This window comes from Nelumbo lutea, chromosome 5, assembly GCF_056320005.1.
Source record: "Nelumbo lutea isolate HS-2025 chromosome 5, American lotus-T2T, whole genome shotgun sequence".
NCBI classification, from domain to species: domain Eukaryota; kingdom Viridiplantae; phylum Streptophyta; class Magnoliopsida; order Proteales; family Nelumbonaceae; genus Nelumbo; species Nelumbo lutea.
The window spans coordinates 18,011,574-18,039,545 of NC_142688.1; the positions used below are offsets into that span (position 1 = coordinate 18,011,574).

The 27,972-nt window shown below is 37.7% G+C and overlaps 1 protein-coding gene and 1 long non-coding RNA gene across 4 annotated transcripts in view; one reads left to right on the forward strand and one right to left on the reverse strand.

Moving 5' to 3' along the window:
- Window positions 1-3,259: 3,259 nt before the first annotated feature.
- LOC148850691 (uncharacterized) lies at window positions 3,260-5,048 on the reverse strand. Its single transcript, XR_016099954.1, has 3 exons — window positions 4,655-5,048; window positions 4,339-4,467; window positions 3,260-4,182 (listed from the first exon to the last, which is right to left on the reverse strand). It is a non-coding gene; the product is annotated as an uncharacterized LOC148850691 (long non-coding RNA).
- A 1,656-nt stretch (window positions 5,049-6,704) lies between these two features.
- LOC148850692 (KH domain-containing protein HEN4-like) overlaps window positions 6,705-27,972 on the forward strand; it is a 31,172-nt gene continuing 9,904 nt past the window's right edge. For 2 of the 3 annotated variants that reach the window (XR_016099649.1, XR_016099650.1), the window contains exon 1: window positions 6,749-7,609. Coding sequence is in view for 1 of the 3 variants with exons in the window: in XM_088946893.1 (XP_088803019.1) it covers window positions 6,977-7,609 (633 nt within the window). In the remaining 2 variants the exon portion in view is untranslated. Of the gene's footprint in view, window positions 7,610-27,972 lie in introns of all 3 variants that reach the window. The other variant, XM_088946893.1, reaches the window with a different exon arrangement.

Sequence of the window (27,972 nt, forward strand, 5' to 3'; positions counted from 1 at the left end):
CTTTATATGGAGCAACCACAGGGGTTTGTGTCGGAGAAGTTTCCTAATTATGTATGCAAACTCAAGAAAGCCCTCTATGGTCTCAAACAAGCACCTAGAGCTTGGTACAGGAAGATAGCTGAGTATCTCTTGTTCTGTGGTTTTCATCCTTCAAATTCTGACCTTAGTCTCTTTGTGAAAATAAAAGCATCATTGTCCACCATGATTCTTTTGTGTGTGGATGATATGATAGTTACAGGAGATGATATAGCATAAATTATGCGCCTTCAAGAAAAGTTGTCTATTCGTTTTGAAATAAAAAGCCTGGCTGAAACTCATTGTTTTCTGGGTTTGGAATTGGAAAGATCAAACGGTTACTTTATTTCACAAAAGGGATATGTTGCAAGGATTTTGAAGTGGTTCAGTATGGAAAATGAAAATTCTACAACTACTCCTATGGATCCAGGTTGCAAATTATAGAAGGATGAAGAAGAACCTTTGAACGAAGTAACTGAGTACCGCAGGATGGCGGGAAGTTTATTATATATGACGATAACTCGGCCATATATTACATACCCAGTGGGCGTGGTGTCTTAGTTTATGGAGCGACCATGCACTGGTCATATGGCTGCTGCAAAACGGATATTAAGGTATGTAAAGGGAACTTTGGATTATGGGTTGTTGTATCAACGTCAAAAGGTATATTCTCTGCAAGGCTTTGTCGATGCCGATTGGGCTGGAGATGTCAATGATAGACGTTCCACTTCAAGTTATTGTTTTAATACTGGCTCAGCAGTTATATCTTGGTGCAGAAAGAATCAAAGCACAGTGGCATTGTCAAGTGCAGAAGCTGAATATGTCACAGCCACATTGGCTACTTAGGAGTGTATTTGGCTTGTAAGACTTCTTTGTGATGTATGTGCAGCCACAAAACTTTCCTATTTCTATTTTCTATGATAATGAAAGTGCCATCAGAGTTGCTGAAAATCCTGTGTTTCACGCCTGTACAAAACATATTGCTACTCACTATCATTTTGTTCGAGAAAAGGTGTTGAATCAAGAAATTGAGTTGTGTGCCATACATACAACTCAGCAGGTTGCAGATGGTTTTACCAAGGCTCTCTCTAGAGCTAAGTTTGAATAATTTCGAGCAAGACTTGGTCTTATTGATCGAGGGAATGCACTAAGGGGGAGTGTTATGAGTTAGTGCATCCCTTGTTATTTGGAGTTAGGAGTTTGAGTCAGTCAAGTTTGTTAGTTTACATATATTTATTTGAACTTTTCTTTAGCCATGTTCCGTCCTTGTTTGTTTTGGTCAGAATCAGTTGAGTGAAAATAGGAGTCCACTAAGTCTTAGTTGATTGAGAAATATTAGGAAGCAGTTAGATTTTTTTTTCTTATAAATTAGAGTCCTGTAAACTCAAGTACGGTAGAGTGACTTGAGTCTTTACTTCCAGAATCTGTTTTCTGTTCTCATTGAGTAATAAATATATATTTTCTGTTCACTTCTTTTGTTATATATCTCTCTGGCATTTCTTGAAACAAATCGAATGTTTCTGATCTCCTACCTGATTCACAAGGTATTGATATAGAACTGTGCAAGTACGAATATTTGGCCTACAAATGTCTTCTCTCATAGTAGAAAACCCTCGTACCTTCACAAAGCCCATGTGTAATTGTATCATATGTGGCCTTGTTCCTACGACAACCCTTTTGTCGCATAAGCTAGAGAGCCCTAAAATCACTTTTAAACAGCCTTCATTTTATTAATCATAAGTAATATTTAAAAAACTAACCTAGAAACAGAATCATTCGGACCAAGGGTTTTTGGGTCATTGGTTCAACTGTTTAAGTCAAACGTTTAAATATTTTAATAGGTGATATGTCATCTTACCCATTAGATTGGAATATTAGGGTAAGATGCATATAAATATAAGAGAAATAAGGTTTGACCATTTGAGAATGAGAGAGATTTGAGAAGCTGTCAGCAGTTGAGAGAGTTTAGAAGAGAAAGAAGAGAGCTAGAGAAAAGGTGTTGAATCAAGAAATTGAGTTGCGTGCCATACGTACAACTCAACAGGTTGCAGATGGTTTTACCAAGGCTCTCTCTAGAGCTAAGTTTGAAGAATTTCGAACAAGACTTGGTCTTATTGATCGAGGGAATGCACTAAGGGGGAGTGTTACGAGTTAGTGCATCCCCTGTTATTTGGAGTTAGGAGTTTGAGTCAGTCAAGTTTGTTAGTTTACAAATATAAAAGAAGAAGAAGAAGAAGGAGAGGAGGGGGAGGAGGAGGAGGAAGTCATTTGTAGGCTACAGTGGCAACGACGATGGCGAACTATAGCAACAACAGCGACAGAGATGGTGGCAAACTAGCGATGAAAATAGATATGAGATTTCTCTCAGTCTCATATCTCACTCACTCTCTCGTAGATCTATCGTCTAGACTACTCTGCCAAATATCTAAATGTAAGATCTCTCAGATCTCTCCCACTATTTCACACATCTCTCAACTGATCTCTCTCTCCACTAGATCTCAAATTTAAGAGATTTTCTCTTTTCATTCTTGTTCTAACTTGTCAAAAGTAATAAACTGTGAACCATCCTTCAGGTTGAACGGTTCAGCAATAAAACCATCCAGGTCAACAGTTTGTTGACTTATTCAACGGTTTTTTTACCAAGGAATAGGTTTGGGGTAAAATGGAACTAGTTGCTTTGATGGTTTCCAGTTCGATAGTCCGGGTCAACAATAATTCGAAAACATTGATCACAAGAAATTTGGCCAATGGCACAAGCAGATTATTATAGCATTTAATAGTGAGCTTTAAGTTTGTGCTCGCCTTTCCTATTCATTCTCCTCAGGCTAACCACGTCCAACACTAATAGAACATCCTTGACCAATTCACAGGAGTTCTCATAGACAAGCTAATGCTTATAAGTTATTTGCTTATCATTGACAAGTAGAATATTAGTGTTGTTCAATCGGGTCCGAATGAGGATTTTTGAGGTAGATAAATAACACTTGACATTATGTTTGTATCCAGGCCTTTACCCAATCCAGTCAAATAAATGTAGGGCAATATTCGCATCGATATTGTATCTTTGTATGTGTTTGGTACATCTTTTATTTATTACATAAATGTTTGTATTTTATTTGTCTTCAAAACCGAGAAAAGTATTTGATAAATCGTTTATTGACAACTAGGTCCATTATGCACCACATCAATGGAATAGTGAATAAATGTTTAACTCAAGGTTTAAAGTATCCAAAACGCAAGGTGTATCGGAAAGGTAATTTTAAGAGACGTATCGAGATACACTTTAGAAACATATAGATATGAACAAAAAATCAAGATACACATTGATACACTAGAAAAAATCCTTAAAAATACAAGCAATAATAAAAATGAGTTTTATGTGAGTATTATTAATTTATTTAAACATAAAAATCATTCTTTAATGATTTATATAAAGTATCGGTAACCATTGAAAAATAATAGAAGAACTAAAATGTGTGTGTATATATACTAATATTTATTACTTAATATTTTTTGAAGTCATTTATTACTTAACATGTATTATATATAGATTTAGATAACATCTATTATGTATACAAGTTAATATATACCTTAATTTTTAATAAATAAATAAAACTTATTTTATTTTATTATTATATAAATATTAATAATCAAATTTATAACATTTGTTGAGAAACATCCACCAAAGCAAGAAAGATTACTTTAAGTATAAAAAACATGTTGTTCTAATAAGTAATTAAGGTTGGCATAATGGTTAATTGATTATTGTTGTAACCAAATAACTTGCCTTCAAAACTTGTTATCTTTGGTTTGTGCTTTTTAAACAAGTTATTTTACTTAAATAACATTTAATGACATATTAAATGCTGTAATTAAAGGTAACTTAAATAAGGATTGCCAAAACCTGGGCCGATAAGTTATCAGATCACATGATGGCATGTGCAATTTAAAATTTTTGAAAATATCAAAACTACCCTTCAAAAGAAAACACTTTTCATTACCTTCTACCTTGAGACTAAACCAATTGAAGACCTTGAGGTGTTTGAGATTCTGGACTAAGGAAGACACCGTTCTTGTAAAAGTTGGTACAGGGCAGCCCAATTTTGTCCCCAGGAACTTGAAATCTAGTTCACTTCTCTTAGGCCCAGCTCTTGGATCCCAACACATCTGTTAAAGGTAAGACAAGAGCAAGAACATACATTTATCCATCATATCAAGTCTCGCCTTTTAATAGTTGAATTCGTTGCGAATGAAAAAGTGAAACTTTAGAGGAAGTTATCAGATCAACTTTGTACTAATAATCTCTATGCTGTATAGACTTACGTAATATGCCGTCACCACACCAACAGAGTCGCCTCTTACCAACTTGAGTTTCATTCTGAACCACCCAAATTTGCATCTCTACTTCGTAACCCGCAACATATTCTCTTCATGGCGGAACACAATCGGAGACTTCAAAGAATGTAAAGAATGATTTATATCATGAAAGAGCAACGGCTTTGGGTTTTAAATCATGAAACCCAATTCGAAAAAAAAAATCGCTCAATTACTGAATATTTCAAAGGAGATTGTGAGTAACTAGATAAAGAATGAAGAAAGACATGTTTCTATTTTCTCGAACTCTGTGGTTTCTCTGTACCTGTATTTTTTTTTCCGAGGGAGAGATACCAGATCTACCCATCTTGGGAGGTACTGAAGTAGTCCTCAGACCACATTATATTGAAGTTATCTTGGAACGAGAACAACCCGACTACTTCTGATGTAAGACATGACGCCATAAGAGCAGCAGTGCCGAGAAGAATGCCCGGTGGAGCTGAGATACCCTTATTTCCATTTTGGCCTCCTGAGAAGAGGGAGAAAGCCTTCCTTTGGACGGTGAACATGTGCACCTGGGTCGCGGTTTTGGACTCACCGGGCAATTATCTCGACGACCTGAGCTTTTCTCGGTCATATATCCAACAATAGAGACCATTACCGGAGCTTAACGTCCCCCCTCTTTGGGTGCCTATGACACATCCTTCTCTCCATTTTCTAAAACTAGAGAGGAGATATCTGATTTTTATTCGAGAGGTGAAGGGCATTTTTGTCTTTTTGCATGGTATTTAATGCCAATTAATAAATTTTGACCGATGACATGTTTGAAAGTTTGGGTACTAACTTCACATGATCCCTAAAGTTCAAGGTGCTAAAGTGAAAATTTCCCTAATAAATATCTCCCTTCAACTTTTAAAAAACTCGACAAAAACTTCATTGGCCCAAACAGATGATGTATAATTTTATGAATTACCCCTAAATAATCGTTAAGACATCATTAAAGTATCATAAAATATCAAATTTGCCCTCATTCGATAATCTCATTCATGATTTTTACCATTCTCTTTTTAAAAGCAAAAATACAATGTAAACCCTAATACCACTAAACACTTGCAAAGGTACCATTGCTTAGAATATTCCATTTGCCACCATTCTCTTTTTGCATGTATGGGGTTGTTTCAGCTTTGTATCGGCCTGATACATTTGATTTTTTTAGGTGCCCTCATTCATTAATTCCTTTAATTACTTCTATATTTAATTCTAACTTTTCTTTCATTAATTAGTCAATTATTCATACTTTAAATTTAATTTAAATTTTAGCGCTTAATTTCAATTCTCTTATTAATTCCACTAATTAATGATACTCTCTCATTAATTCCGTTAATTAATGATCATGTCTATTAATTTTGTTTTGTTAGTATAAAACTACAAAATTTAAACAATGGCAAAATTCAAACCTTAGTTACTAGGTTTTAACAACTGTAAGTTACCAATAGGTCACACCCATTTGTTTATTATGCATTGTTATTTTTAAGTAAATTTTCTCTTTACTTAATGGATATTTATTAATGGGGAAAATTTATGATGCTGAAAAGATATGGTATGGGAAGAGTTTTGACCAATCAAAACTCATCCATGAATTTTGGTAAATAACACCTAATTGGCTACCATGTTTATGATTCCAATGTTCAATTGATTGGTTCAGATATCATATCTTTTCCATATCATACTCGAACCCTTATTAATAAATGCTAAAATTATTTATTAAAATTCATATACTAATAAATATTAATATAAATTGATGTACACATATAACATTTATATTGGTTATTTGAAAATTGATGTATACACATTCATATTTTAGTTTTTTTTTCTTACATTTTATTTATTTCATCATTTTTTAAATTTATAATTAAATGATTATAAATATGGATTTTTATATTTAAATAACTTATATATAATTACTTAAAATTTATTATTATTATTAGTAATATATTTATTGGGATATGTATCTTAATTTTTTATCCGACCAAAACCTTGCCCTCAACATCGGTAAGAAAGGTTTCTCCATCTCTATCTACAACCAAACCACCTCCAAGGTTGACGAAACCTTGAGCGAGCCGAGGAAGAGGTAACCTCCCCATCATTAGTCAACAATTAATCACCGGTCCATTAATCAAGACCGTCCAATTGGTGTATCATCTCCCGGTAAGGTATAAAATATCAATACAACATGCAAACAAAACTCACTTATGCTTTATGATGATAAGCTCAGCAGGACGATAAAGGAATTATTGATCATGCGGTTCTGATCGTAGCGTGTTGAATACGTCTAGAATGTACCGTATTGTATGCTACGTTGTTAAGCGCATTACGCACTGAGGCGTATTTTATCGATTAGACGTGAAAAACCTAGACTATGGCCGTGGCCCGTGGCCCGTGGCGACGGAGGATCGCCAAGTCGCGAACAAGATCACCACCGCTCACGACTGTGAGTAAGAGTGAGCAGTGGTGGAGAGAAAGAATCAAAGGCGAGGACAAACTGAAGAATTCTCCATTCCTTTCTCGCTCCTCCTCCCCCTCTGCGACTAGTTCGCAGAAGCAGAGGGAAGGAAAGGGAGAAAAATCGTAAATATATTTAAAGCGAATGGAGGGACCATTTCTCTCTCCACCTGCGAAGCGTCCATTATACAACATCACCGGAATGCCAGAAAACAATCCCAACAGCGCCAACGGTGCATCCAAACGGGGCCGAGCCCCTCTGCCTCCCATTGTTCTCTCTCATGGCCAAGTCGCCTTCCGCCTACTCTGCCACGTCTCCAACATTGGCGGCGTCATCGGGAAATCGGGCAGCATCGTCAAGCAGTACCAGAAAGAGACCGGAGCCAAGATCCGCGTCGAAGAGCCTATCCCTGTTTGCGACGAGCGTATCATTTATATCGTCGCTCCTGAGAGTCCCAAGAAGAAGATAAGATTAAAGGGCTTAGCTGAGGGGGATAAAGAGGGTGAAGTGGAGTTCGAAGTTTCGTCTGCACAAGAGGCGCTTGTTAGGATATTCGAGAGAGTCTTGGAAGTCGAGGCGGAGACCCAAGCGGTTTTCCCGCCACCAGGCGGGGCCGTATCCTGGAGATTGCTGGCGGCAACCAATCAGGTTGGGGCGGTTATGGGGAAAGGAGGAAAGGTTATTGACAGGATTAGGAAGGAAAATGGCGTCAAGATTAGTGTTTTAACGGCTGGGAAGCTTCCGGCTTGCGCAGCTCCGAATGATGAAGTGATAGAGGTGAGGATTCTATTCCTGATTTGAAGCTTTTGCTTTGTTTCCAAAGCTATACGGTTTCCTCATCAATCTATCTTGTTCTCATTTCCAGATGCTAGTAAGAAGTGTTTTAGAATTTCAAAGAACTGCTACGGATGCCCTAGATTTTCTTTTAGAAGAACAAAAAAAAAGTGATTCTTTTATCAGGGATCAAGGATTCTATTAATGAACAAGATGAGAGATAGACTAACATTTTATTAAGGGCTTTTTGCATAAAAAAATGACCAAGTTTAGTCAATTGAACATTTCAGTTATGTTCAACCAAAAAAGGACAAATTCAGTTATGTTTAGAAACTAATTACAAAAACTAAGTAGGATGGAAAAAGTTTTCTTGGGACCAAATTGCCCTTGATTTAAAAGACATTTGTTGTTCAATCTCTCACTCCCTCTCTCTTCAAATCACTATTCGCCTTCCTCAGCTCTCTCTTCTCACCTTTCCTGCATCCCCCCATTCTTCCATGAATTAAAAAAAAAAAAATCGAAGTATCTTTGAGAAAATGCCCTAAATAATAATAACTTATCTACTTCCTTATGCCATCTTCTATTTGGCCTTCGGTTTCCGATTCAGGAAATGTAAACAACGGAATTGCTCCCCTGGTGATTGGCGTAGTGTGAAACAGTTGAAGTTGGGTTGGACCAGGAAACCAGTAAGTGTAATTCATTTCTTAGTGCTCCATCACCTAGTCACAGTTTCTACTTGCAAGATCGAAATGTCTTGAAATAGAATCCAGACAGCTGATACTTAAACTTGTCTAGAGACACAGACTGTAAGCACGATAGATACAGTGATTGCTGAGGGGGGATTCAATCCATGAGATCTTCTTGGTTGGAAACTAATCGAGGATTGATTTGACAAAAGGAATCTTGACCATCCAATAAACCAAAAAAAACTAGGCAAGTGTACACGAGAATGTACAGGAGAAGAATAGCTTGAATTTGCTTGGGAAGATAAAAGAATAGTTGGTTGAGAAATCTAAAGAAGGCAAGAAGGAACTTAAGAGGAGAAAAGGATCATGGAGGAGAAGTTTGTTTCGGCGAATAGGTGGAAGAAGTTTCTAGCCGTGGAAAAGAGGAGATTCCTATTAGAAGAAACATGTGGTAGTTTGGCGATCAAAATCAGAGAAGACAAAATATTTGTGGTGGTGTTAAGTAGGGAAGCTACAAGTTGGTTCAAAGGGTTCATTGATGGCACTTCATTTGCCATCATAGAGACTGGATGGAAAGGGGAACTGTGTATTAAAAAAAATTATTGTGGAGAAGAAGAACAGTGATATGGGAGATTTCATTCAGTTGACAGAATATGGAGGTAGAGTGTGATTCTATTAGCCTGAAAATCGTGGGACTCGACTCTTGTTCAATCTTTGGATAGAGGAGATTCTTTTCCAGATTGCAGCGTTGTGTGGAGGTTCCCTTCAAGAAATGCATGTATCTGATCTTCATGTGGCTACCTTGCAGGTGGGTGCATCCAGGCCAGAGAATATTCCAAGACTAATTGAAGTTTTTTTTTTTTTTTGTTATGGGAGATGGAGGCAGGTATGGATAGCATTGGAAGTAGAACCGACACTGGGGAAGAAAGGGAGAAAGGTTGAAGATGATGCTCACATGGCACATAGAAGGCCACATGGAGAAGAAAGCAAGGAAGGCTCGAGCATCAATATCATTTTTCCCTTAAAGGAAATTAGATTGTCGGGCAAAATTTTATTAGGCTTGAAAGACCCTTAATGGGTTTTCAAGTCCTTTTGAATATAGAAGAAGTGGACCGTTGTCCTACGTGGAGGCTCTAAAAGGAGAGAAAGCGGGATTGAAAGTTATTGAACCAGGGTGGACCAAGTGGTTGGATATTGCTCCAAATCGACCTCACTTGATAACTTAAATCTCACACATGGGGTCGTGAAGAGGGGGGGATGACGGGAGATGCTAAGGTGGGTGTATCATCATCCCTGCCAAGCTCTAACGGTAAAAATTTGGGAAATTCAACCCAGTTACAGTGGGTCAAGCACTCTAGTCAATACAAGACAAGCCTAACCCTAGGTATGCTCGATCGAAGGAAGTTCAGGGGGACGATAATGACAACAGCCGGTGGCTCAGCTGTGACAATTCTAAGGAAGAGAGCTTTTCTGAAGGCGATTCTAGGCTCTAGCTTTAGAAGTGTTGATGGGACTATTCAAGCTTGCTTGGATGACGGAGGATATGCTTATTGGTGCTTTGTTTGAGGGAGAGAAGGTTAGTGAAACATAGATTTAGGAGTGCTCTGACATTAAAGTATATAAGCAGATTGGGTTGGGGGAAAGAGCTCTTCAAGAGAACTTCAACAATTAGGTTGACATGTCTTTGGTAGGGAAATTGCAAAATATGGAAAGTCAGATGGTGAACGGGCAGGGGAACTATAAAGTCAGATGGTGAACAAATAGGAGATCCTTCTCATTTGAGCAGCAAAATATGGAAAGTTCGATGGTGAACAGGCAGGGGAACTATAAAGCTTCGAAGGAAACTCCAGCAAGGGGCATAGAGAAAACTAGCTTTGGTCTGATTAGCAATCAAGATCCGATTCATGGCAATAAGGAATCTAAAAAGGTCCCTCCCATTGAGTACGATCCTCTTTTGAACTTTGGCAATCTCTATAATTAGTGATTTTGGTTTTGCTACTAACCTCTCCTCTAATGCTATAGCAGACAACCCAAATCTTGCTCCCGTTGTGCAAAGGTCCATGGATTTATCTGTTGTTGATGTGAGTGAGGTTGGGAAAGAATCAGAGGGAGGATCAAAGATAGATTGTGGAAAGGAGCTAAGAGTCTTTAGGGGAAAGCATGAGAAGTGGAGAATGTAGTAAGGGGGGAGGAAAGCTAGTAGAAAAATGGAGGAGATTGGAGATTCGAAGAGAAAAAAGCCAGCCTAATTTCACAAATTGAGGAGATTGATAGGAAGGAGTTGCAAGGTGTACTAGATTGATAGGGAGAAGAGTTGGTCTCTAAAAGGGAGCTAGAAATGACTTTATTGAGAGAGGAGATCAGCTAGAAGCAGGAGTCAAGGGAGAGGTGGATTAAGGAAGGGGATGGAAACACAATTTTTCCATGCTATTAGCAAATGGTAGAAAAAGGAAGAGCTCAATCTCATCTTTATTGGTGGGGGGATTAAAATAACAGATCAAGGTGAAATTGTTAAGGCCTTTGCAAACCATTTCAGATCATTATATCGCAAGCCAATCAATGAGTGGTGGTCTTTGGATGGGCTTGAGTGGGATTTTTTGGAAGAAAACCAAGTGGGGTTTTTGGAGAGAAGGTTTGAGGAGATTGAAATTAAGGAAGCAGTTTTCTCTATGGATAGATCTAAGGCTCCCGAGCCTAATGGATTCACAATGGCTTTCTATCAAGATTGTTGGGAGATAATTAAAGATGACTTGATTAAAGTTTTTAGGGAATTCCACAGTAGGGGAGTAATCAGCTAGGGAATGAGTTCAAATTTCTTAGCCTTGATCCGGAAGAAGAAAGATGCCACTCATCCAGGGGATTTCGGCCCTGTAAGCCTAGTGACTAGTATCTATAAGATAATTGCCAAGGTACTTTCTCTAGGACTTGAAAAGGTCCCCCCCTCTTATAACCTAGTTCCAAGGGGCTTTTATCTGGGACAGACAAATAGTAGATCAGAATTTATTGCAAATGAGTGTGTGGGGCTCAAAAAAAGTTGAAGAAGAAGGGAATCAAGTTGGATTTGGAGAAAGCTTATGATTTAGTGGACTGGGATTTCTTGATTAACATGAGGGGGTATGGCTTTGGGGATTTATGGGTAAATGGATCAAAGGTTGTTTGCAAACAAGCCACTTCGCTGTTGTAGTTTAATGGGTCGGTAGTTGATTTCATTGAGGGGCTTCGAGGTCTTAGACATGGTGATCCACTCTCTCCCTTTCTCTTCACACAAATAGTTGTTTTGTTTGTTTTTTTTTATGGATAAATTGATAGTTGAGGCTTTAAGTAAGCTAATCTCTAAGGCTAACTTTATGCAACTGTTTAAGGGTTGGGTAATAGGAAGGGATAGAGTTTTGGTCTCACACTTGCAGTTTGCAGATCTTGGTGTTTTGTGATGGGGAAGGCAGAGAAGGGGTAGAAAATCAGAAGCTGGTAGTGAAGCTCTTTGAGAGGATTTCCAATTTGAAAATCAACTGGTTTAAAAGTTTATTGGCTGGTATCAACTTGGAGGATGGTGATCTAAGAGCAATGGTAGACTTGTTGAGTTGTGAGAAAGGGAATTGGCCTCTGTGTTACTTAGGATTACCCCTTGGTGGCAACCCTAGATCAGGTAGTTTTTGGACCCTAGTAGTGATGTTTGAGAGAAGGCTAGCCTGGAAAAGGAATTATATTTCGATGGGAGGGAGAATAACTTTGATCAAGTTCACTCTAGCAAATCTCCCAGTGTACTTCATGTCAGTTTTAGGATGCCCCAAGCAATGGTAAAAAGAATTGAAAAGATTATGAGAGATTTCCTTTGGGAGCTCAGGGAGGGAAAAAAGATCACTTGGTTAGATGGGATAAAATGGTATAGTTGATGGGCTTTGCATGCTTGGAAATATTTTATATGTTTGACTTTATATTTAAATTTTCACTTGAATATGCTTTACATGTTATTTTATGTATTTTAATTTTAGATAATGGTTTTTTAAACCATTAATTTTAAAATTCAAGTTTATGTTTCTTATTAATATTATATTTAATATTTTTTATTTTTTGCATCTTTTTGGATTTTTTGGCATTTTTATTTTTTAGCATTTTTTTTTGTATTTTTGCGCCTTACTTCAAAAAGTCACACACCTCGCCTTGCACTTTAAACACTATTGTGGAATAGTCATATCAATTATCCATGGGCTGTCAAACAATGGGTGGGATGCAAGCTGCTTGCATAGAGCTACTTTGGCTTCTCCTTGGAAGGCTATCCATGAGATTCATCTTGTGTTCCTCACTTACATAAGCATAGTTTTCAAGGTTCCAAGGCGAGGCTAGGCGACTGGGGGGGTGCCTTGTCGCCTAGGCGGGCGCCTAGGTGTCACCTAGGCAATGGATTTTTTGTGTTAAAAACATAGATCCTAGGGTAGTTCCCTGGGTACCATAACCATATTTCTTTAATAATTATTCATGATTTTCATAAGAAAAGTATAAATTTTATATTACAGTATAGAAAATCAACATATTCATGAGAAGAAAAGGAAGAAGGAATATAAAATTCAAAAAATATAGGGGCTGAACCCTTATTTTTGTTATAGGAAAAGAAGAAAATAAAAAGTATTGGTGGTGGTAGTAGTAGAAGAAGAAGAAAAAGTAGAAGAAGAATATATGGAAGAGGAAAATATGCTGATTAGATAAAATTTTTAGTTCTTCCTTACTTGTTGGTTCAGGTTTTTAAGTCTTTGAGGGTTTAATGTAGCATTTAGCAATGTTTGTGTTGATTAAACCGTAATATATAAGAAAATAATAAAAAAATTAGTATATGGACACACAAAATGATATTTTAGTTTAATAATGTCTATTTTATAATTATAATCTCAAAAAATAATGAATAAAAAAGTATTTATAGTAGGAAGTAGAAAACTGCTAGGTGATTAGGCGAAGCGAGCCTCAAAGGGCGCCTTGTTGCCTAGGCGCCCGCTTAGGCGTTGCCTTGACAACTATGCACATAAGGCATGACTTAGGTCAGAGAATAAGGTTTTGGGAGGATATTTGGATTATGGATAGATGTGTAAAACGGGTCGTGTCGCCCTCCCCAGGGATAATTTGGGGGGTTGGCATGGCATGGCCCATGGCCCAAGCCCATAAGGGCCTGTGCCATGCCATGGGCCTGGGTCGAGCGAGTTGCAGGCTGTGGCATGGGTGTGGGCCATGTCGGGCTGGTCCACAGGCTAGGCCTTGGGGGTGGGTCAATCGTGCTAGGCAGTTTTTTTTTTTTACATTCTTGATTTTTTTATTTATTATTTAAGTAAAACTAAAATATTTAACTTTCCTTTGGGAACTATTTGAAAAAATAAGAAAGCTAACAAAGAAATGAAAAAAATATTTAACCAAATAAGAAGTCAAAGAGGCAAAGAATCAAAGTGAATAACAAATTAGAAGAAAAATAGGAATTTTATTTCATTTAAATTTGAATGATACAAAGCATACAATGGTTGGATGAATGAAATATGAAAATTGGAATAAATTAATAAAATATAAAAATACAATATAGTTACAAATTGAAGATGAAAAATTACGTTATTAAAAATATCAAATAAAATTAAAACAAAATTTACAATAATTTGAACAAAAAAGCTATACAACTATTGAGTATACAAAAAATATTGACTTCATCATCATCATTTTCTCCTATTGTTCTTGACTTTGATAATTTGCTTCAAGTGAAACATTAGGTGTAGTGTCATGCCCTCCTTTGTCTTGTAATCTATCTTCATCATCCAACCTATCTTTAAAGCAGATGCATATCTCTAGACTTTCATCATCCATACAACTTCTCTTGTTGTCCAACACCATAGTACATGCACTAAAACAAGACTTCGATGGATCTATAGACACCGGAAGAGTTAGTAGATCATGTGCCATGGCGGTGAGAACTGGATAATTTTTTGCATGTTCACTCCATCAGGCTAAAATATCAAAATTATTTGTTCTCTCCAGGGTGAGGGAAGAATTACCTAAAGTAGGAAAATTTACTTGTAAATAAAAATTAAGTTCATTAAATGAACTTGTTGTCGAGGCAATGGATTTCTGCCTCTTATTAAATAAAAAAGTTTCCTCTTCCACTACTAGACTCAAGTTCAGAAGTGGAAGATGTAGTTGTACAAGTTATAGAATTTTTATTATTCCTTGTACTTTAGATTCATATAAACTCTACATTTTAAATAATAAACTATTAATTTCTTCTTTTTTTATTTCCAATTTCAATATTTATATTTTCACAATATGTTTCAAGTGAAATATCTAAACCATCTTTCTTAATCCTAGGATTTAATATTGTAGCTAAGCAATAAAGAGGAGAAATGTTCTCTCAATTTTTTATTTTTATTTTTATTTTTCATTATCTTAACAATACTTTTAAATTGTGGATTCTTTCTATATTTTGCAAAGCAATCACTAATCATCATTAATTGACAAGCTAAATTACATCTAGTTGGATAATAAGTACCCAATAATTCATTAGTTGCATCGTAAAAACATTTTAAAAATCTCTTTATACAAATTGCCATTTCCCAATCTTCCTCAAATATAATATCAGTAGGCATTTTTGCATTAAGTCATAAAGAATTTGTTTGTGAGAAATACAACTTTCTAACATAGCATTGGTAGAATTCCATCTATGTTTAGCATCTAATATAAAATGTTTATATTTTATATCATAATTTTGACATAAATATTTAAATTCTTGTTTTCTTGCTCTAGAAGTCTTATATATATATATATATAATGCAATTTTTAATTTTAGAAATATGAATAGAAATAATATTTAAAGCATCCTAAATACATAAATTTAAGATGTGACATGCACTTGTGGCAATAGCTGGGCCGGTATGTGGCCATTCAAGCCTAGTAAAACTTAAAATTCTTTTATTTAAAAGTCAATTTCATCAATAAAATGACCGGGTAACATAAATATAATTTATGTTAAATTTAGAAGTCCAAATATAAAAAATAATTGCAATTTTAAAATTAAGATTTGATAACATATGAATTAAATTTTGTTTATATGATAAAATTTTTTTAAAGCATCTAATCTTTCCTAGAAACTTTTTAAACTATGGATTTATAGAATTACGTAACTATTTTTCAAGTTTAGTATCTTCAGCTAACAAAAATAGTTGTTCAACATGTACAATGTATTTTGCTAATTCTTCCCTCATTTTTTTTCTTGAGAATATTTAAAAGTACCAAAACCCTCGCCCAATTTGTGTTTGTGTTGTTTCTCTCCCTCCTCCTTCTTCTTCTTCTTTTCTCATGGGTGAACAAATGTCTGCCCAAATGGCCAGTTCCACCCTTGCTACAATAGCTAAAGTCTTCCTTAAATTTTTGGCAAGCAACTCTTTTTCCCTTCCCCTGAACCTCTTATATTTTAAATATTTTCCAAACCGGGCTAATTAACTTAGTGGCCTTCTTTTTCTTTCCCCTAGTATCAGTACTAGGGGTGGAAGTTCCCTCAATATCAATAGAATCCATATCGGTGTACTACCATGCTGCAACCGAATATTGTCGACATTGAACACGTTGGGGAATCGGTTTCGGGAGGAGCCGACCATTTTTTTTAAATTCCAAAAAAATAAAAATTAATTTAATTGCACTTACTCAGATTGCCAGTTCAGAATCCCAATTTGATTTCAACGATTGAAGCCTTTCAACTCCAAAATTTAAGCCTCCCAAATTGCTAACTTGAGTTGTTGAGCAAGCATTCTTCTTGTTGAAACTTAAATAAAGTTGAGAATTGGAGAATCAAAGAATGTATGAGAGATTGAGACTTGAGGGAGCATGAGAATTAGAGAAGAGATTAAGAGAATTGTTGAATTGGTGTGATAAGAATGGTAGAGGATAGGGTTATTTTAGGCATTGAAAATAATTCAATTACCCAAAAGACCCTAAAAACTAGCTATTTTTTAATTGTTGGGAGGGGTATTTTGGTCATTGTAAAGTTATTTATCACTTTACCCAAAACGCCCCCAAACTAGTTGCTATATAGTTGTTGGGGGGCACTTGTGTCATTCTTTCTCCCCCCAAAACCAAAATACATAAATACTCCCCCATATAGTTGTTGGGGGTATTTCTATAAAAAACCCCCAAAAAAATTGAAACTAACCATTCGGGGCCCCCCAATGGTTAGTTCATCGGGCAGGCCGAGCACAGGCCCGCTATAGGCCTGCGGGCTGGACTGTGCCGACACATGGGCCGTGGGCAGCACAACATGCATAGTTGTGTTGTGCCATGCTGGCCCGTGGACCTAGAATCCTAGACCCAGCACGGCTTGAACCATCGTGTCGGGCCTGGCACGACCCACGTGCTGTCGTGCCGTGCCGCAGGCAACATGGCCCGATTTACACCTCTAATCGGGGACTCCCTCTTGTTTGAGGTCTTTCCTTCTCTTTTTGATCTCTTTAGATTTAAAGGAAAACTAGTGTGTCATTTTATCAGCTCATCCTCTTCCCATTCAGGCTTTAATTGGAATCTGGGCCTTACTAGAAACTTGAGAGTCAGAAATTCCCAGTGTTACTGCTCTACTTAGCCTGTTGAATTTAGTGGTCTTAGGGCATGGTGGTTCAGATTCTAGAGAGTGGGAACTTAATCATTCAGGGGTTTTTTCTTGCAAATCCTTTCTGAATTCTCTTGTAGCCACATCCCCTTCTCCTTCTTTCCTTGTTAAGGAGATTTCGTCTTGGTCTATTCCTCCAAAAGTCAATGCTTTCTGTCGGGAAGTGTATCATGGCTCCATTAACACCAGTGATTTGCTCTAGAGAAAAAGTCCAAATTGGTACTTGTCCCCAAGCTAGTAGTTGTATGGTGAGGCTGCTTTTCATCTTCTAATTTCTTGTCCTTTTGCTACCTCTATTTGGGAGTATTTTTTCGTCTCTTTTTGGTTGCAGATGGCTTCCTCTTAATAATCTGGAAGGATTATTTAGCTCTCATAATTTTAGTTGCTCTAAAAGAAGAGGCAGGATTTTGGGGAGATGCACCAAAGCAGCAGTAGTCTGGACAAATTGGGTAGAAAGGAGCTTAAGAATCTTTGAAGACAAAGAAAGGAGCTCACTCCTCCTCTAGAAGACAAAAAATACATGAGGTCTGGTCTCCTCCATGTGCTGGAGGGAGGAAATTAAATTTTGATGGCAGTTGCAGGGGCAATCCTGGACCATTGGGTATTGGTGGGGTACTCAGGGAAGAAAATGGAAACATTCTAGCCATGTATTCAGGTCCTATTCAGCATGGAGACGTGGTGAGATCAGAACTGGTGGGGATCGACAGGTTGATTGTTGAAGGTGATTCAAAAATAGTTGTTGGCTGAAAATGGGGAAGGAGTAATATGGCAGCTAAAGAATGAATTCAAGCGCTTCAAACAGATTTCTAAAGACATGATAATCCAAATAAAGTGGATTAGGAGTTCTGCAAACGATATGGCTGATGGGTTAGCTAAAGAAGGAATCCAGAGACAATCCATGTTTTGGGCTGTTTTATAAATATTGGGATAGCTTTTGGGGCTTGTTATCTTTGCCCACAACTCCTTGTTGTACTCCTTCATTTTAAAATTAATGAATCATTCAGTGTTGCTGATAAAAAAAGTGTACACGAGAATGTCTATAAACCTGTGTTTGTGTTGAGTGTTGACTTTTAAAGTAGCACTCTTTAAGAATCTAAGAAAATATCAATGAATCAAATGGCTGGAAATTCTAGGTATGGAACATGTCTCAAGATGAAGCTGATATGGCACTGATTGCTTATGCCCTAGACATATCTCAAGAATCAGAGGCCCCTCTAAAGGGTCATCTGTTGGGTGCAAATATGACAACCATTAACTGTGTGCCTTTGATGGAGTGTGGTTGACCGCTTTATGGTTTTTTTTTTGAGAAATGGTGAATATTATTAGTCAAAGAAAGAGAGATAAGGGTTCTAAGGGAGATATTTCCTCAACATCCGAGCACAAAAGGCTCACAGGCTACAGATTACAACAAAAATCATCCCATAGGAAAGATTGACTACAGATTACAGATTACAGATTACAATGAAAATCATCCCATAGAAAAGCTCACAGGCTCACAGGCTACAGACGACTCTACAAAATGCTTAAAGCATAAGCGCTTTAAGCATGTAATGAAATAGCTGGCTCTTTCTTTCTCTTGAGCTCTTCAACTAACTGAAAATTAGATTGACTACTATGTGCACCCAATTAATTAACATTCACCACGCCCAAGGTTGCATTCTTTTGCTTGTAAAATGATCGGAAACAAAAGGTCTTCTTTGAAAACAAAAGGTTTTATCAAGGACCATGACTTTAGCACCAAATTGCATGTTAGTTTTTGGAATTTCAATGCCCCAGGGCATTCTTAAGGGAGATAAGAAAGAGATATACTACTGATTATGGCAGGTATTTATTTGTTACCATTAAACAATTGATTTGTTGGACCCAATCTGTATTGATATCCACATGCTGTATTTGGCAACAACTATATGCCTTTCTTGCACACATATTGGGCACTTTTTTAGGAGAGGAAAAGAGCAAGCCAAGCATCTTATCATCGCCATCACCATTCAAGCCTTATCCCAGCTAAATGAGATTGGCTACATGAATTCTGTTATGCCATTCTGTGCTGTTTAATGCAGTATCTTATTAAATTATTAGCACTTAAATCATTTCTTGCTATTTCAAGCCATGTCCGTTTTGGTCTACCCTTACCCCCTCTAGGCTTTAGCCCGCTCGACTTGCAACATTAACTTCTTATGGGTGCTGTCGAGGGTCTTTGGTGCACGTGAATGAACCATCTTAGTCTACTTTCTCTCATTTCATCACCCATTGGAGCTACTCCAAGCTTCGTCTGAATGACTTCACTTTTGACTCTTTTTTATCACCTTTTGGAGCTACCCCAAGGTTTGTCCGAATGACTTCACTTTGACTTTTTTTTTAATTTTTTTTGAGAAAAGGTAATGTAATTTCATTAAGGGAAAATTTCTTAAAGTACCCCTAGGGTTTAGGAAATTGACATACTCTACCCCTATTGTTTGCATATTGTCTTAAGGTATCCCTAAGTTTTCTGACAATTGACTGAATCCTCCCCAGCCGTTAACATCCGGTAGTGTTCTGTCACAATCGGTTCACATGTGACATCATGTGATGAGTAGAATTTTTGTAAACCTAATATTACCCTTTTGTGACTAATGCTCTGCTTTCTTCAAGATTTTTACTCCCAGCACCAAAAACCTTAAATAGGGGGTTTGACTGTGCTCAGTCTTGTTTCAACAGTAGGGAAAGACCCCATTACTCTCTAGCTTGAGAATGCTCATACTTCCCTCTAGATCTCTGAGAGATAAAAATGGCAACTCTAGGAAATACAGAGCTCCAGAACCAAAACAACAGAAATGGTATAGGGAGGAAATGACAAAAAACTCTTGCTTTTGAACAGAAATGTCTCTGCATCTAGGAAGCTATGAAAGGCTTTCAGGTGAATCAATCTACTTCAGCAGCCGCACAAGAAGAGGCAGATTTCTTATTGAAACAACTAGCCTAGGAGGATTCATTTCGAAGTCTTTACTATATGCTTTGGAGGAGAATCTATGACATTTTTTGTGTGTACTTCATAGTTTGTGGCAATGTTCACTGGTGCTGACTACCTAGGAAGATCTTTGCAATGACCAGCTTTCCAAAAGAAAGGAAATTAAAACACCCAAATATTTGGAGACTTTCTGGAACAACTGCCTATTCCTTTCTGCCCAAATGGTGATTATCACTGCAGCCAGGATAGAAATTCATACACTACTGGCAAGCTTTGAGAGGCCATGAAGTTCCCAACCCACTTCATAACCACCAGCATAGAACACATAACTGATCCTGGACCTGCACCCCTCTTTTGGCCAGATTAACTTTAGTTAGACACCTTTCCAACACCACTGCCAATACCAGAGTATTGATTTTTGAGAGGGAAATCGGATTCCAAATTCTGGAAGCGGGCACATCAGCTGGGTTCCCATCTGAAAGCTTGAGGGCAAAGGGTTTGACTGAAAAAAGGCCATCAGTACTCCAATTCCAGCTCCAACTGTCATCATTATTCAAATCCAAGGACTGAAGAGAGATCGGTAGCTCAGCAACCTTGGCAATCTCCCAATCCTGGAAGTGTCTTCGAAAAGAAGGGCACCAGAAAACAATGTTGCCAATTAATTTATAGCAATCTGCCACAGCCGCATCCTGGTTCTCAGCAATCTGATACAACTATGGAAATAATTCTGAGTGGGGCCTGCTGCTACAACTTCACTTTTGACTCTATCCTTTCTTGTTTTTCCACTCATCCATCTCAGCATACACATTTCTGCCACTCATTTTTTGGACACGTTTCTTGACTGTCCGACACTTACTCCATACAGAAAAGCTAGTCTTGCAACTGCTTTTCAGAATTTTCTTTTAAATCTAAGTGGTATTCACTTATTACATAAGATTCCATATGCACCCCTTCATCTTGCCCATCCTGCTCTAATTTTATGGGCAACATCCTCCCCAATCTTTACCTTGTTAACTATTGAACCAAGGTACTAGAAAAGGTCACATTGTGTTATTTCTTGGTCTCCAATCCTAAGTGCATCCTTGATATGATAAATAAGGCAAGCATCTTATCATATTTATTAAGAAAAAAGCAAGCATCTCATCATATGTTGTATATTGTGCTATATTTTATTTGTTTTATCACCGTCATCATTATCTAAACCTTGTCCTAACTACAAGGGATAAGCTACATGAATCCTATTTTGCCATTCCATTCTATTTAGTGCCATATCCATTGTTAAGTTCTAGGTCCTTAAATAATTCCTCACTTATCCAACCCATATCCTATATTTTATTTGTTTTCTATGATACATAAAATCATATGTTGTACGTATTAGTATGCATAGTTGTCAAGGAGATTAGGTGCGTATTGGTGCTTGCCTCACCCAAAAGGAAAAATCCAAATTATTTATATAGAATCTATATTCTATAGAAAGTTCTATAGTTTCTGTTTTTTTTTTTCTTGATTTTATAATATTAAGATAGGCAGTGATGCACCATATCATTTTCTTTATTTTTCTCATAACCCAATTGCGTTTTTCTTAATTTCTTATTTTGTTAGACTTCCAGTGATACAGAGTTTGAAACAAGGGTACCACCCCTTCTTTCCTTATTTTTTTGGGTTTTTTTTCCACTTCTTTTTCCACGACAAAGTGGGGGCTCAACCTCTTCCTTTTCTGTACTTTTCTGAGACACAAAGCAATGCCTAGGTGGTCAAATAGGCAACTAAGAACGCCCTTGTCACCTAGGTTCGCACCAAGGGGAGATACTATCACCTAATCTGGCCTTGGTTCCTTGATAACCATGGTTGCAACATGAGTAGGCAATAGGGCATCACCCTGTCACCTAGGCACTTAGGTTGGTTAGGAGCAACTAGTAAGATGGTGGTTTTTTCACACAATCTTTAATTTATTAGTTATGATTTTTGTTGACATGTGCTGTATTTTTAACTTTTTATTATTGATAAAGAATTTATTTATTTATTATTTTGTATTGGAAAATACCAAAAGATAGTAATAATGAATTTCTGTATACACAAGAATATTCAACAAAAAAAAGCTAGTGGTGCACACTCATAGAAAACATAACAATAAAGGTTGCATATTGATTAATGGCTAGAGAAGAATTCAAAGGAATCCCAATGGACTATATCTTATAGACTGGGATTCAATAACAAACTATGAAACCTAGAACTAGTTGGTGACAAATACTGGCAACTTGGGAGAGACCAGTAAATGGCAAGCTAAAACTCAACTTTGATGATTGCTGCCTCTGTAATCCCGGCCCATCAAGAAATTGGGGGAGCAGTAAGAAACCATGGAGGGGGGGGGGGACTCTTGCTAAGTTTTAGTGGCCCAATTGGGGAAAGGAACTCCTTGAAAAGAGAAACCATAGCATTTTCATGGGCTGAGGCTGTGCAACACTAACAGTTGGTCTTATATCATCATTGAAGGTGACTGTAGGACTGCAATTGGTTGGTTTACTTCAGGTCTTTGGACTCAGAAACATTTTTTCCTGGCAAAAAGAAAAAGAAAAGAATTTTATTAATAAGAAAAAAAGGAGTACATCAAATATGAGAGATCACCAAGCATACAGTGATACAGCTCCAAAGAAAAATAAACAAAAAAACACCCCAAAGAAACAAATACAAAAATTTAACTCCTTGGTTCCAATTCAAATAAAGACCAACACCCATTTCCAAGGTATTCCTTTGAGACTGCTTCAAATTTTGGAAAAATGAGAATCCAGTCCATAACTTTTTTTCTACATAACACATCAATACTTTGAAAGAAATCAAATCACTTGCATCCACCATGAAGTCGTGAACCATTCATTCATGTGGGTACCTCGGGCTGCAAATAACCTAGCTAACAGCCCTGCAAGTTTTTCCAGATTGTATGGCTTTGTTTTTCCTGAAATTAATGAATTTCATGTTACTAACAAATATAATAATGAACTTTTGCATATCAAGAAATATTACATCATCAGTTTCATTAGATAATAGCACATTTTTTGTATATGCATGATTGATGGAGAATAGTCTCAAAGTTTTGTCGGTTTGCTTCAGTTTTTTGGTTTTTGATGAGCACCCCTAAATGATATTGCGCTCTTTCTGAATGGCAAATAAAATTGATGGTGGTAAATGATACGTGATATTTGCAAAATAACACATTTTCATTATTATATGAATTCTAAAAACCCAAATCCACCATTATTTTGGCATAATTAGGGGTGTCAATTGCACCAGATTTGGTCCAATATGCCCTACAATTCAATATCTGGACCGTCTACTCTATTCAAATTGCTTTTAATTTAGATTTATTCCAATCCAAACCCATTCCATTGGCACCCATATTCTTATTTTCTATCAAATGGACTGGATATTGGTTCAGTCTTACCCAATCCAATGTAAATCCATTATGGATGGACCCGGTCCAATCCAATCCAATAAATACTTTGGACCATTAAGTCTGGATTTGTCCAATTCAATATGTCTTATCAGTCCGTCCAATCTATCCAAATTGATTTTGATTTGGACGGGATCCAACTCAAAACCGGTCTATTGACACCCCCTAGGCATAATTTTTTTTTATCAATAACTGTGGATTGAATTAATATTAAAAATATGAGAAAATTATAGGGCAAGGGGGCTAAGCAATCTTAGCTCGCAAGAACAACCATTAAGCATCAAAAGAACAAAAATTACAAGACAGCCCGAAAAATAGAATGTCTGTTCACCCCTTGTCTAGCTAGACCATCTGCCAAAGAGTTCGCACTTCCTTTTACCCATTTGTATTGGATTTCCATGTCCTTAGTCAACCACTTGATATTCCTCTTTTCATTACTGTAATTCCAAAGTCTAAGACTATCCTCTTTCAGCCAGTTTACCACCACTTTAGAATCTCCTTCTATGATCAACTTGTTAATATGCATATCTTTGATTCTTTGTATCCATTCAAGAGTTGCAAGAATCTCAGCTCTCAAAGAATCTCCCACTCCAACTGGTCCAAAATACATAGCTAACAGCTTCCCTTGTTCATCTCTTATTACTCCTTTTATTCCGGATGGCCTTGGATTGCCCAAGCTGCTGCCATCAAAGTTCAGTTTAACAAAGTCATGGGGTGGGGGGATCCAACAAACATTTGAGGCCTTCCTCATTGGAACAAGTTCTGCTATCTCCTTCCACTTTCTTTGCAACTCATCAACTAAGAATTCTGCGAGCAGAGCCAAGGTTTTCAGCCAGTGTATAACCCTAATGTGGATGACCTCCAGCATTGCTTCCAAACTTCTCTCCTTATCTGTAAATATTCGTGAATTTCTCTCCTCCCAAATTGTCCAACATACTGCAGCCCTCATACACCTTCACATAAACTTGGCCCTTTTTGTTGGCCGAAACGGCATACATGTGAATTGGCTTTGCACATTCGAAGGGGGGTCTACCTGCACCCAAACAAAGAAGTACACCACTCCCAAATGATGTTAGTGAACTAACAAGAGATTAGTAAGTGATATCCAGACTCACCATCAGCTTTACAAAGAACACATCAGTGAGGATAAAAACAATTATTGGGTCTTTTCTTTGAAGTAAATCTGCTATGTTAACTCTTTCCATAAAAGCTTCCCAATAGAAACCCCTAAGCTTAGGAGGTATAGTATGACACCACACCTCTTTAACAAGGAAAGACAAGCCCGGAGAAGAAGAATGTGTGAGAGCACTAAAGAAAGAGGCACAAGTGAAAGAACTAGAGGGGGTGAGAGTCCAAATTCTACTGTCTGCCTCTGTTGGCTCTAGGAACACCCCTTCAAAAATGGATAACAATGATGAGATACCATCAAGCTTTATGTCCCTGATATCTCTTCGTAGGCCCAAGTTTCAGCCGACCCCAGAAATAGAATTAGAAGGAACAATGAATGAAGACACTAGTTCATTTTTAAAAGTGGAAAGGGCAAAAAGGCTTGGGAATTGGTCTTTTATGGAGGAGTCCCCAATCCAAACATGTTCCCAAAAATTAATGAGATTGCCTGAGTGCAAGTCATACCTGATCCATGGAGAGAACAAAGGTAGAATAGCTTGAATAGCTTTCCAAGGAGATGCTCTTGTACTCCTTGCCAGAATCCCAGAGTCCCATCCATTTGTTGCAACCCCATGAATACTTTCCACTATCTTCACCCAAAGTTTGTCCTTCTCCAATGAGAACCTCCAAAGCCATTTCCCCAGAAGAGCCAAGTTCCTAATCCTTAAATTCCCGATACCCAAATCTCCCTCCCTCTTACTCCTAAAAACCATCTCCCACCCCACCCTATGGTCCTTCTCCTCCCCTGGCTCCGAGAGAAAGTCTCTCATTAGTTTTTCTAATCTACTAGCCACCTTTGTCGGAATCTTGAAGATTGACAAAAAGTAAATAGGAAGGTTAGCTAAAGTAGACCTGATTAGGGTGGTTCTCCCTCCAAGAGACAAATAATTTTTCTTCCAAGTTGCTAATTTATTTTCAAACCTCTCCACAACCGGAACCCAAAACTCACCTTTATGAGGGTTATCACCCAATGGCAAACCAAGGTAATTAAGGGGCCAGTTTGCTATTGCACATTCTAAGATGTCTGCAGCCTTAGAGTTCTCCCCCTCGCCCATATTTACCCCAACTATACAACTATTCTCAAAATTCACCTTAAGGTTTGACATTTGCTCAAAAAGTCGTATAGTGAGCTTCAAATTTCTAATCCTGTTAGGGTTCCCTACTTTACAAAAGAGTATGGTGTCGTCTGCAAATTGCAAATGTGTGAGTGGCACAAGCTCCCTCCCAACTCTCCAACCTCTGATTAAGCCCCTGGAATCTGCTCTATAAATTAGTCTCCCCAAAACTTCAGCTACCAAAGTAAATAAAAAGGGAGAGAGGGGGTCTCCTTGCCTAATCCCTCTCAAGGCTGGGCAGAAATCGACCACTGTCCCATTTACCAGTAGGGAGTAATGGCAGTTCATGATACAACCCAAGATCCATTTGCACCAATTATCCCCAAAACCAAAATTGGTTATCACCTCCATCAAGAAAGACTAATCCACAAAATCATAAGCCTTTTCCAAATCTAGTTTACAAATCACCCCTTTTTTCTTGGATCTCTTAAACTCCTCCAAGCTCTTATTTGCTATTAGAATCTGATTTGTTATCTGTCTCCCCTTCACAAAGGCTCCTTGATTATCTGCTATAATTGTTGGGAGCACTTTCCTTATTTTGATGGACAACACCTTGGTGATAATCTTATAAAGGTTGTTGATTAGGTTGATCGGCCTGAAATTCTTTGGGTGACATGCATTCCTCTTCTTAGGAACCAGTGCAATAAAAGTGGAGTTCAGCTCTGGGTTGATCACCCATCTAGAGTAGAATTCATCAAACACAGCCCATAGATCTTCCTTTAATATCTCCCAACAATCTTGATAAAAAGCCATCGTAAAACCATTTAGGCTTGGTGCCTTTGATCTATCCATAGAGAACACTGCCTCCCCTATCTCTTCCACTTCAAATTTCCTTTCCAACCAATCCCTATCCTCTATCTGCAAAGTTGGCCATTTCATACCCTCAATCCACACCCTACTATTTAGGGGTTTTCTAAAGATAGACCTGAAGTGATTTGCAAAAGGCTTTGCTATTTCTCTTCGGGTGGATATTGTAACCCCTTCAATCTCTAGACTTGATACAAAATTCCTTATTCTTCTTCCACTTGCCATCGCATGAAAAAATTTGGTATTCCTATCCTCTTCCTTCAGCCATTTAGACCATGATTTTTGTCTCCAACTTATTTCCTCCTAAAGAAGATAATCCTCTAACCACTTACGCAATTTCCATCTTAGCTCCTTATCTTCTTCTATAAGACAATCCCTTTCCTCCTTGCCATCCAAGTCCTCAATTTGTGCAGTCACTATTTGCTTTCTTTCCTCTAATCTCCCAAACTCTAATAGATTCCACTCCTTGATTTTGCCTTTCAGATATTGGAGCTTCTTATGAAACCTCATTCCACTCCATTTCACTGTTGGATTGCTTTCTAGCCACCACTCGTTGACTTTCTTTATGAACCTCGGGTGTCCTAGCCACATGTTTTCAAACCTAAAGGGAGCAGGACCAGCACTTCTCATTTCCTCCCTACAGATTACAATAGGCCAATGGTCAGAATCCACCCTCGGATATGCTCTAGAGTTTAGATTCCCCCAATGTTCTTCTCAATCATTTGAGAATAGAAATTTATCCAGCTTAGAGAAAATCGGGTTTACTTGGAGATTGGACCAAGTAAAACAGCTATGTGACAGTGGATTCTTTTTAAGCTCGTAAACATCCACAAATTAATTGAATTTTCTCATACTCAAGGTCAATCTCCGCCTCGGACTATTTGTCTCTTCCAGGAATCTTATAGCATTAAAGTCACCTCCAAGACACCAAGGCCCTTTCCATAGTCCCCTTATATCGGCCAGTTCTTCCCGCAACTTCCTTCTCTCTCTGTAATCATTTGGACCGTATACATTGGTAAGCACCCATTCAAACCCATCCTTCACTTGTTTAAACTTCAAGGAAATTGAAAATTGGCCTATTAACTCTTCCTGACCTATGAGTACTTCATTCTTCCACATTGTGACAACGCCCCCCACAGACCCCCAAGAAGGCAGAGCTGCCCAGCTAATCCCCCTACCTCTCCAGACACTCCTTGCCCACCTAACGTCAAAATCTGCTCTCTTGGTCTCCTGCAAAAGTATCACATCTGGGTCTGTTTTCTTGATGGCCTCTGTTATTACTGCTCTCACCCTCCTGCCCTCAGTTATTCCTCTTCCTTCTTTCTCCTTTAACCTTCAAACCCCTATCTCCCCCCACCTCCTTTAGCAGCCTTTCAGCCTCACTCCCTCTTCTCCTTTTAGATTTTGCTTCTTTCTTTGTTTTCAAAAATAGTTTGAGACCATTTGGACCTTTCAATTTGTACCCCCGTTTTTGTACAAAACCCGTCACAGAATCATCACTAATTACATCTCTTACACTTGACTTTCTACTTCCCTCCCCTGTTTTTGTCTTCCCCCTTCTATCTCCTTCCTCCTC